This window comes from Miscanthus floridulus, chromosome 2, assembly GCF_019320115.1.
Source record: "Miscanthus floridulus cultivar M001 chromosome 2, ASM1932011v1, whole genome shotgun sequence".
In the NCBI taxonomy this organism is placed as follows: Eukaryota; Viridiplantae; Streptophyta; class Magnoliopsida; order Poales; family Poaceae; genus Miscanthus; species Miscanthus floridulus.
Genome location: NC_089581.1, coordinates 135,074,649 through 135,086,331, shown reverse-complemented (window position 1 = coordinate 135,086,331; position 11,683 = coordinate 135,074,649). Strand labels below are relative to the sequence as shown.

The following is an 11,683-nucleotide window of genomic DNA, read 5'->3' as shown; positions in this document are numbered from 1 at the left end:
TACGTACTTATGCACTCAACCCCTAAAGTGCTCTTCGCATAAAGTATAGTGGTATGACCAAACACGAAATTTTGCATGCTTCCCTTCCACCAAAAACATGTGCCCAAAGCCCCCAAACTAGAGGAGAGGACAGGCAGGGAGGAGCTGATCCGAAAACGGCGGTAGCGACGACAACACAGACGCACCCACCCCCGGTGACCTGACCACACCAGCCACCCGTTCCGTTCCTGGTAGGCTTCCTCCTCCACTCTCTCACCTCAGGGTCAGGGACACCCCCGTCATTTCCGCCCACGACGCCTTTACTTTTTCTGCGCACCCCCCTTTCACACTCACCACCTCCCCTCCTCGTCTCCCGCTCCGTTCGTTCCTCCTCCCTCCCCCGAAGCTTCCGTCCGCGCTCCCTCGATCCCCTCCCCCCCCCCCCCCGTTTTAAGCACGCCCGCCTCCGACCGCTTCGGGAGACGGGGGAGGGAGGAGTGCTTGCTTGTCTGTCTGATCGGGGAGGCGCCATGGCGGACACCCGCAAATTCGTGCTGCCCGGCCAGCCCCCAGGTACGAGTCGTCGCCTCTGCTTCCGGGATTGGGGTTTTCTGCGCTTCCCACGGGAGAGAGAGCACGGAGAATTCGATGGATTTTCCTTTTCTGGCGGTTTGGTTTGTTACGGTTACGGATGCGTTTTCGTCTCAAGATTGAGAGAAGGAAAAAAAACCTTCACGTGTTGTGTCGATCGAGGACAAGCCGTCTTAAACGGAGTAGTACATCTGAGAAAAGGCCGTGCGTCCTGGAGTATGTTCTTGCAGTCCCCGCGAAATCTCACGCTCTTAAAAAAAAGGAATTCCGTTCCATTTCCGGTCTTTGCAAATTTGCTTTATCGTCTTGTGGAATTCTGAGCTGGATCAGTTTCTCTTTCATCGGCCACGTATTTTCTTTTTCTTTTTTTTCAAAAGAAAGCGATTGGCTAGTCTCTGGCGTTTTGCTGACTTTTCCGCCCAATAATTCAGAGCGGACAAAAAGGGTTTTCGGTACCAAACAGCGCGAGCGCGAGGACCGGATGCGAGTGGTGGCGGGAGCAGTTGTTGGCGTTGACTAACCGGTGACTAACTAAAACATCGTCGTGAATCTGCAGACATCTCGCAGATATTGCAGGAGGCTCAGAAGCGGTGGCTGCGGCCCACCGAAATCTGCGAGATATTGTCCAACTACAAGCTCTTCTCCATCGCGGCCGAGCCGCCCAACATGCCCAGGAGTATGGTTACTTTCTTTTTCCTTTTTATTTACTTTTCCTTGTTATGTTTTTGTGCTCTCTTTAGGTACTGGTGGCTTCTGAACACTGGCCTAATAAATATGCTCATTAATTCCATTAGCAATTATATGATGTATTTATGCTATGGACTATGGAGTCTAGAGTTGTTGTCTGCTGGCACCTTCGCATGTGCATTTCGGCAGGCTGTGTATATTTCTTGGGAGTAGATAGTGATACAGCTTGTGGTACAAATTTCGCTTGCTTTGTGGGCTCAACATATCTTCCTCTGCTTGCTATGATGCCATCAGAAGTATGTTCTCATTCTGAAACAGAATTCTGGCAACTTGATGTGTTGGGGGATCTGGTGCCCAAATTTTATGGTGAATGGTTTGTGATTTTTGCTAGACAACACCACCGCATGATGATTTGCTTTTAAGTCATCACTGATGATACGTTAGCCATGCTCCGTATCCTCTTTCTTTAGATTCTTTACAAGAAAATATAGTTTTGTTTCCCTTAGCACGAATAGCACAACAGTTACATTAGCTCTACAGTATGGTTGCTTGATTTGGTCAAAGCTATTCTTATAATAGTATTAGCTCTACAGTTTGATTGCTTCATTTGGTCAAAGCTATTCTTATAGTTTGTAATGGTCACCCTCTCATTGGCACTGATTCTCATTACTTAAACTTCCATGTGACTGCAATAGGTGGCTCCCTTTTTCTATTTGATCGCAAAGTACTGAGGTACTTCAGAAAGGATGGCCACAACTGGAGAAAGAAAAAGGATGGGAAGACTGTCAAAGAAGCTCATGAGAAACTGAAAGTGAGTAAATATTTTTATTTTCTTTTTCTTTTCAAAGAAAATAAATATCTCGAAGGCTGCACTGAAAGTTTAACTGTGGATGCTGGGATGTTCTGTGTCATTTTTGGCATTTGCTACTTGTTATTGTGCATTCTGTAGCTCCTGTATCAGTTTGGTGTTGCTAAAACCTGAGCATATGCTGTTGTGGTGATAAATATTTTTGTGTCTATAATACTACCTATCCACTATAGATGGTGTCCATGCTTGTGGAGTTTTTAACAACTTGCAGATGGCACTGCTATCCATACTTATGGAGTTGCTAACAACTTCTATCTTATGCTGCTACATTCAATTTAGACCTAAGCAATGAACTTTACATTGGGGGAGAAGCTGTTGCATGCAGGTGGGAAGTGTTGCATCCCATAGGCTGGGGCATAATTCCATCATCTCACTGACTGAGCATGTTACCTGTTAACTGATACTTAGGCCCTGTTTATTTCCCCTCTTTTGCCAAAACTTTTGCTGTTTTAGCCCATCTTTTGGAAAAATGGATCTAAACAGCATGGGCAAAAAAGAGCAAAACCTGAGCTGCTAAACTTTTTGCATTTGGGACAAGAGGCCAAAAACTGGGCAAAAACACGTTGGGGCGGGAGCCGGACGCCCACTACCCCCGCGCGCGTGTCCTCCGTCTCGCGCGCGTGGTCTCTCGGGCGCTGGAGCGGCTGACCTGCAGGGGCGCGGCGCCGAAGCAGGGTGGGGCGTGGCCGCCGGATCTGGGCGGGGCGCTGGCCGCCACGGCGAGCTCGAGCTCGGGCTTCCCATGGCGGCGTAGGACGCGGTGGCCAGCCACGCGCGAGGCAAAGGGGCAGGGCTGCGGGGCGTGGCCGCCGGATCTTGGCGGGGCGCGGCGCCGGAGCTGGGCGGGGCGCTGACCGCCACGGCGAGCTCGAGCTAGGGCTTCCTAGAGCGGCGCAGGACGCTGTGGCCGGCCGCGCGCGAGGCAACAGGGCAGGGCGGCGGGGCGGGCCGTCGGGGCAGGGAAGCCGCTGGCTGCTGGGGAGGGGCAGGGCACGCCGGTGAGGCCGCTGCTTGCCCCTCACGCGCGGCCGATGTGCACGAGCTCGGCATACGAACGAGCAGAGGAAGAAGATAATGAGGGAAAATCAGTCTTTGTTTGGTACAGTGCTAAAATTTTGTCATGCATCTAAACACCAAGATGTAAAGTTTGAATGCCTAAAGATTTGCAGCAAAAGATTAGGGCCAAAAGTTTTGCCATTCCAAAAGCATCTAAACACCCCCTTACATGAAAGATGTGTTTCACAACCCACGAGTTTGTATACAACTATGACATGAAGGAAACATAAATTATGTCAGATTTACTGCAAGTAGAACTGCAGAAGTCCTACTTAATTATCTGGTACTAGTATATATTTTGATTTAGTCCTATTTATTTTAGGCTGGCAGCATTGATGTACTCCATTGCTACTATGCCCATGGAGAGGAGAATGAAAACTTTCAAAGGCGAACATATTGGCTGTTGGAAGAGTAAGTGCTGACCGTTGCATTCATGTGATTCCACACTCATTTGGATGGTAGACTGGTAGTTAACTTCATACTCAGAGGAAAGTGTGACTGTAATCAAATGACTTCTCTTATTTTTCAGGGATTTCACTCATATTGTTCTTGTACATTACCTAGAAGTCAAGGTACATTCTATTTCATAGTCCATTAACCTTCTCTTTCATCTTTCCCGTTTTTGTGTATTTCCTTGTTGGGTGACTTGTCACTGGAAAATGGCTTGTGGAGATCTTATTTAATGAGTACACATTGGATTTACCACCTGTGCTAGGAAATGTGTCTAAAACACCTATCTTCACCGGCTGTAGTAACAAATATATCTGAAATACCACATGAGCTTATGCTCGCTCGCATACTTGTGACATCACTGACATGTACCAATGGCCTTGTTAGCTATGGTTTACAACTTCCCTTCCAACCTATACTTGGTTCTACATCCCGCTTGGGATCCTCTCTTGCATTTTGTGGTGATCACTTTGCCACTACAGTCAACACACCCCATTCTCTTCAGGTGTAGGGTACACATTTTGGTTATATACCTTTCTAAAGTGCGCGCACACAAATGACTATGATTTGCATGGAGTCATTTATTTGGAAATGGTCCACTTTTGTTTCATATACAATAAATAAATTCTTCTGGACTACGAATATAACTGTATGGAATTTGTTGAATGGAAGGATAACTTACATTCCTATTTCTATTTGATAAAAATGTTGAGGCATTTTGTTTATTCGCTTGTTTATGTTTAACTTTCCAGGGATGCAAGCAAAGTTTCAATCGTGTGAAAGAAGAATTTATGCAGTTATCCAATGTTGATAGTCCTTCATGTTCAAATTCTATCACTAGTCAGAACCAGATGGACCCACAAAATATGGAGGCTGCTGAAAGCCCAATAAGCGGACAGATTTCAGAATATGAAGACACTGAACCAGGTCTTGCAGTTTCTCTATCTTCCTTCTGCATCATCTACTCTAAGTATAGATTAACTGATGCAGATTCAATTATGCACCTTCTTTCAGTGTATCTAAAGCAAAATTCGGTGCAGCAGATAATTGCCGAGCAAGCTCCAGATACCACCCTCTCGCTGAGATGCAGCAGCTTGTGGATGGAGTCATAACAGAAAACATGTTATACCCTTCCGCTTCAACTGTTGATAGTAGACAAGGCAAGAGTCACTCCTCTGTATTTGAGATTTTGGGTTTCTGTGTTAATACTATCTTCTAAATCATTTCCCCTTGAACTTTCCCAGGTTATCATGGTGAAATGCTGCCAATAACAGATAACTTAGATAGCCGTTCATTTTCTCACCACGACATAGCTAGAATGCTCGATGGCACCAACATTGGGCTAAGCGATGTTTCCAGCACTCTGTTTGATTCAGTGCCATTCAACGACCCCTTTGCAAATTATTCAGCTGGGTTCACAGAGCCAACACTCCATTCTTCATTTGCCTGCTTAGAGGCTAACAATCTGGACGATAGCTCTTGTTTGCAGACATTTACATCTGAGGCTCTATACACTAACCACCTCAGCCAGAAGGAAGCTGATGCACTGGGTTTCACTGGCATATTGGCATCAGAGGTACTTCAGATTGTCTTGTTTACTTTGAGTCTGTAGAGGCAGGTGGGAGTTTACTTTGGGTGTTAGTGCAGGTGACCCAGGGTAATACCTGCTGCATCAAAAGCATTGTAGCTCGTTCAGACTAGGTGTACATCAATTGCTAATGATACATTTGATCAAAAGGAACTGAAAATAGAACAATATGCTATGAAAGCAGATGCACATCTAATGCTTGTATGGCCCTTATAGTGTGAGCATGGGTACAGCTATTTGATGGCGTTTTATCTGTTTTAAAAGAAAAAAAATCTTTTATACAAAATTTTCAGGTGAACGGAGATAGATATAATGATGGTAGCATCAAACATCCACTCTTGAAGCAGTCATCATTGGATCTATTGACGATTGAGACTCCTGGTTTGAAGAAACATGACAGCTTTTCAAGATGGATGAGTAAAGAACTTGAAGAAGTGGTTGATTTGGGTATTAAATCCACTTCTGATGCTTTCTGGAGTAGCATTGAGACAGTGAAGGTGCCTGATGGTTCTAATGTGCTGAGTAATGACCAGCTAGATGCTTATGTAGTGAGCCCTTCACTTTCTCAAGACCAACTATTTAGCATTCTAGATGTTTCACCAAGTTGTGCATATATTGGTACAAATACAAAGGTGCGTAAGGTGTTTTGCACTATTAATTGCTTCTATTCCTACAGTATTTATGGTTTTCACCTCCATAGACTACAGGTTGATAATTCTAGTTAGTTACTTAGCAGTTTGTAGTACTCATGTCTCCTTCTAGTTGTTAATTATTCTAACGATGCAGGTTTCGGTTACTGGTACATTCTTGGTGAATAAAGAACATGTGGAAAATCACAAGTGGTCATGTATGTTTGGGGATGTTGAAGTACCAGTTGAGGTTTTGACTGATGGCACCCTACGATGCTATGCACCAGCACATCAATCAGGAAGAGTTCCATTTTATGTGACCTGTTCAAACAGGGTGGCTTGTAGTGAAGTGCGAGAATTTGAGTATCGTGATTCTGATGCTCAGTACATGGAGACTTCTCGTTCCCAAGCCAATGGTGTAAATGAAATGCATCTACATATTCGTCTTGAGAAGCTACTCACTTTGGGGCCAGATGACCATCATATGCTTGCTATAAGCAGTGGTAATGAGAAATATGAGATAATAAATGCTATAAATTCCTTAATGCTTGATGGGAAATGGTCAAATCAAGAATCTTCTTCTGTCAAGGAAGTAGTTTCCACTGCTAGGGTCCAAAGTTTAAAGAAACTGGTGAAAGAGAAGCTGCATCAATGGCTCATCTGCAAAGTAAACGATGATGGAAAGGGTCCCAATGTTTTGTGCAAGGAAGGACAGGGTGTAATTCATTTAGTAGCAGCACTGGGTTATGATTGGGCTATAAGACCGATAATGGTTGCTGGTGTAAATGTGAACTTCCGGGATGCTCATGGATGGACTGCACTCCACTGGGCTGCATCTTTGGGAAGGTATGCTTGCACACATTAAAGCTATTTTAAACTGGGATGTACATGCTTCACTAGAGTTTTATGTAAAAGAAGCTACCTTTATTTCTTTCTCATCCCTTTATCTTGCACTTTGTTTGTACTTTATTAGGAGCTTGGTCCTTTTTCTATTATTGAACCCCATATTTTATGCTTTTTTAGGGAGCGAACAGTTAGTGTTCTCATGGCAAATGGAGCTGCTGCAGGAGCACTGACTGATCCAACTTCTGAGTTCCCTTCTGGAAGAAGTCCAGCCGATTTAGCTTCAGTAAATGGACACAAGGGGATTGCTGGTTTTCTCGCAGAATCTGCTTTGACAAGCCATCTGTCAGCACTTACTATTAGAGAATCAAATGATAGCACTGTAGAAGTGTGTGGGTTACCAGTTGCTGAAGATCTCACTGGCATTGATTCTGCCCAGCTCGCTGTAGAGGGTCCTCAAACTGATTCACTCGAAGGTTCTTTAAGTGCTGTTCGTAAATCCACTCAAGCTGCAGCTCGTATATTTCAAGCATTCAGGGTGGAGTCATTCCACAGAAAGAAAGTCGTGGAATACGGAGATGATGACTGTGGATTATCTGATGAACGTACACTTTCACTTGTTTCTCTTAAAAATGTCAAACCAGGACAACATGATACACATCTGCATTCTGCTGCTGTTCGTATACAGAACAAGTTTCGTGGATGGAAGGGAAGAAAGGAGTTTATGATCATTCGCCATAGAATTGTCAAGTTACAGGTAATGCTAACAATAATGATTTTTTTCAACTTTATATTCGTGCCTACTACATTTCCCTGACTATTTAGAGGTTTGCAAATAACACCACTTAGTTGACCTACAATGCTAACACCCTGTCTTGCATGATTTAGCTAATAACAGAAGCCATCTGTTCCACTAATTTGCTTGAATGGTTTTGATGAATCTTTGCTTCCTTTGACAATAGATGATCTCTTCTTTCCTCTTTTTTAAAAGCAATTCATCTATTTGAAATAGCACAGTAGTGTAGCTCAAAGGTCCTTATGCATGCTAGAAACAGCATTCATCAAGCTAGTAGGCTGTTGCTAACCTTTTTTTTTGCACAATTTGTTGCATGGTACACAAACATAAGAATTTGCTCTCCCTGTAGTGTGAATACTAAAATTGTATTCGTAGATATATGTAGCAGCTCAGCCTTCAGAGTAGCATGCATCACAGTCAATATTTGTTTGATAATTTTGGATGTAGGCTTAACAGTAGAATTTTCGTGCTATATTCAATGCAAAGCATGCATATCAGTTCCATAAGTTGTAAGAACTTTTGGATGTGATGTGAGCTGCCAAATCCTTAGTTTCTTCTGACTGGCTAAATGTAATGCCATGAATGATGACGTACAACTCTCAAAATGCCAACTGTCCTGTGCAAGCATTAAGATTTATTAACTTGTCTTTGTGATCAGGCTCATGTACGAGGACATCAAGTGAGGAAGAACTACCGGAAGGTAGTCTGGACAGTTGGTATCGTCGAGAAAGTCATACTGAGATGGAGGAGAAAGAGGCCTGGGTTACGTGGATTTCAGCCTCAGAAACAACTAGAAGGTCCATCACAAATCCAACCTGCAAAGGCCGAGGATGAATACGATTTCTTGCACGACGGCAGGAGGCAGGCCGAAGCCAGGCTACAGAGAGCACTTGCCCGGGTGCGCTCTATGTCGCAGTATCCAGAAGCAAGAGAGCAGTACAACAGGCTCACAACCTGCGTTGCTGAAATGAAACAGTCCAGGGTATGATCTGATCACTCCTATGCTTTGGAAGCTTGCTACAGGCCTGTTCTTTGTTTTTTTTCCCGGTTTGATTTGATCATGCTTTGATGCTAGCTACTTTGGAACAGATGATGCAGGATGAGATGCTAAGTGAGGCGGCTGGTGGTGCGGACGACTTCATGGCTGGACTGGAGGAATTGATCTGCATAGATGATGCCCCGATGTCTGCCATTTGGTGAAGCTGAGCCTTTTAGATCAGTTATTAGGCAGGGAACCGGTTTCCTTGTTCCCCTTTGTCAGACTAGTCCTGTAAATATTCTTCAGCTAGTTGTTCACCCCTGACTGTTTCTCGCGTTTGCTGGTACTACTATAACGTAGTTTCATTGCACTGATTATCGGTAGAATATCGCCACTTATTTGATATAGAGTTTATAACTCAACGTCTTTATGGATTTAGCTGTAAATCCTGCATCCGTATCGAGCCATAATGGTGCCAATTTGCGATATCTAAAGCATGGCCCAGTAATACACATCCGCCATTGTCAAAGAAAAGCACAGGAGTTCTTTTCTACGCTCGGACTTGCATTGCAGGTTTAAAAGTACAGTGGTCAGTGTCCTATCGTGGGCGAATTGAATTATTTGTTGAATTTGATAATCAGGTAGCTCGAAGGTCGTGAATCATCAGTGGAGAACTGGAGACACAGATTGACATGATAAGCTATAAGTCTAACACGTTAGTTACCGTCACAACCCACTGCGACACGTGGAACCTGCAGCTTTGTCCTTCCTAGACACGGCTGCACCTGCACCTGCACCAGTGAATGTCTCACCAGCGTCTTCACGACAAAGGCGAAGGTGGCGAACCTGGAAATGTCAATGGCACATTTAGGGAATAGGCACCTACATCAGGGCCAACTTAGAGCACGTCACTTCGGCTTTATCTATATATAAAAAAAACCCACCGGATTTCATTTCAAATAAAATTTGGTTTCATACTTTTGTAAGGTACCGGGGCCCATCACAAAGTTAAAATACCTTCGTCAGCTTAGTGACCAGACAAAATACTCGACAGCGGACAGCCAAGCTTTGACACCCATCTCATCTCATACCAGTTAATTAATGTACAACATGTTATCTGTCATAAGCTGGTTAAAAAATAGTAATACGTGAGTTCTTAGCTCTTACTCCCTCTGTCCCAATATAAAGAACGTTTTAGACTCTTGGGGGAGTACCAAGGCCACCACCAAATGACCTGCATGCCCCTACAATTACAATCATTACATGTGCAGACAACACAGTGCAGCCACTTGCAAGGCATCGACTTGCTTATACAATTTTCATTAAACAAATGAACATTTCAGCAAAACATAATTTTACAGCTGGCGGGAACCAAACTTAGCGCCAAAAATTAAGAGAAGCAACACAAACAAATTCAAATAGCCATTCAGGCGCCATATTTAACTTCTGGGCTACTAAAGCCACTGCCTCACTGCCCACAACTCCTCCAAACCATTCACTCGCCATGGCCCTTGACTTGAATGCAACTCCAGATGAGGAAGGAGATGAGGGGCCTGATCTCAACGAGCCACCTGCAAATGAACAAGATAGGAGTATCCATGATCCCTTGGAAGCAGTTGGTGCAAGCGAAATAAAAAGAGGTGATTCTTTACTTGCCCTCCTCCAGCTCACTATCTTCAGCTTCTGAGTCGAGAACGTACAACTGTCCCTCTGCGTCCAAACGCAGACGACCACGTCCGACGTGCTTCGGGCTCCCACAGCAGTCGCAGCTCCCCAAGTGGCGAGGGCAGGTGCCTTCACAGCCGCCCTCCTCCGCCACAAGGTGCTTTCGGATCAGATTGCAGCTGCAGCACCCCAAAATGGGAGAGTAGCTGACATCGTCGTCGCCGCCGCCCCCACCTCCACGATGTGCTTCGGGCTCCCATCCCAGCCACAGGTGCCCGTGTTGGGATCGTAGCTGCCCCCCACCTTTAGGGCGAGCTTGGAGGCCGCATCACCATCGCGGCCAACCTTCAGGCCGACCTTGGAAGCCGCATCACCGCCGCCCCCAACTTCTAGGGCGACCTTGGAGGCCGCATCGCCGCCGCCCCCCACCTTCAGCGTGACCTTGGAGGTCGCATCGCCGTCGCTTTCGCTGCTGCTGCTTCTCAGCTTTGCGCCGCGCTGCTTCGACCCGGTACGGCGGCGGATCTAGGCTAGGCGGTCAGGGAAACGGCGATGGAGCCGCGCAGCGCCAGCCATGCCCGATGCGCTGTAGTTGATGGGGTGGCAGGGGAGATCGAAGACTGGAAGATCTGGTGGCGGTGGAGATGGAAGGAGATGGGGAGGCGGAGGAGATGGGGATGAGGAGAGGAGACGGGGAGGGAGGGGCGTCGGGGCGCAGTCGCCGGCTCACCAACGGTACGCCAGGGCACCGCGGCGCCAACGGACGACGGCACCACGCAGATCGGCGGAGGCCGCCGCTGCCTTCCACACCGGAGAAGGAGGGAGGAGGATTCACGGAGGAGGGAGTCCGGCGTGAGCGCGGCCTCGCGCAGCTCACGGAGACGGATGCTGTGCGTGCCCACCGTGAGAGGAGATAAGGTTCCGAGATTTTTTCATGTTCTCATCGCTTGGTTTCTCTTTTTTTATTCCATGTAGTGGACGACATGATTGACAGGTGCTGACTCTCCTACTACGTATATAGGCTGCCAGGGCTAAAACGTCTCTTATTTTGAAAAAAAAATTCAACCCTCAAACGTCCTTTATAGTAGTGTTTCTAGACTCAATCAAAACCCTCTCCACCCCCACCCATATTTTTAGTTTTTTTTGGAAAGGAATCCTCCCGAGTTGGCATTTGGGTCCACGTGTCACGCCCAACAACGTTAGCCCTCGGCCCGCCAAAAATACCAACGCCATTTAAACCAGCCCGTCCCCGCCATCCCTCCTCGCCTTGCCCAGCGCCCGCCAAAAATACCAACGCCATTTAAACCAGCCCGTCCCCGCCATCCCTCCTCGCCTTGCCCAGCGCCTATGGAAGAAAACGGATCGGATACGGACGGATATTACTGATATTACATTTGTTTTCATATTTCTGTTCGGATTCGGATTCGAATACGGATAGTGTCAACTATATCGGATATGATACGATTGGATATCGACATCATAAATATGCGATTTGAGTATTTGGATACGGATACGGTATCGAATGTTAGATATCCGGATTCAGATACGGACG

The 11,683-nt window shown here is 46.0% G+C and overlaps 1 protein-coding gene across 2 annotated transcripts; it reads left to right on the top strand.

Moving 5' to 3' along the window:
* The first annotated feature begins 387 nt into the window (after positions 1-387).
* On the top strand, positions 388-8,921 carry LOC136530594 (calmodulin-binding transcription activator 3-like). 2 transcript variants are annotated; one of them, XM_066523318.1, is made up of 13 exons: positions 388-552; positions 1,127-1,246; positions 1,953-2,068; positions 3,504-3,592; positions 3,711-3,753; positions 4,384-4,558; positions 4,672-4,791; positions 4,876-5,207; positions 5,513-5,851; positions 6,006-6,694; positions 6,872-7,448; positions 8,146-8,469; positions 8,577-8,921. In XM_066523318.1, exons 1-13 carry the CDS (start codon positions 510-512, stop codon positions 8,685-8,687), a joined length of 3,078 nt encoding a protein of 1,025 aa, XP_066379415.1. In that variant the 5' UTR covers positions 388-509; the 3' UTR covers positions 8,688-8,921. The 2 variants fall into 2 exon arrangements, with proteins under 2 accessions (XP_066379415.1, XP_066379426.1); XM_066523329.1 differs by having other exon boundaries at positions 389-552; positions 4,675-4,791.
* The last annotated feature ends 2,762 nt before the right edge of the window (positions 8,922-11,683 follow it).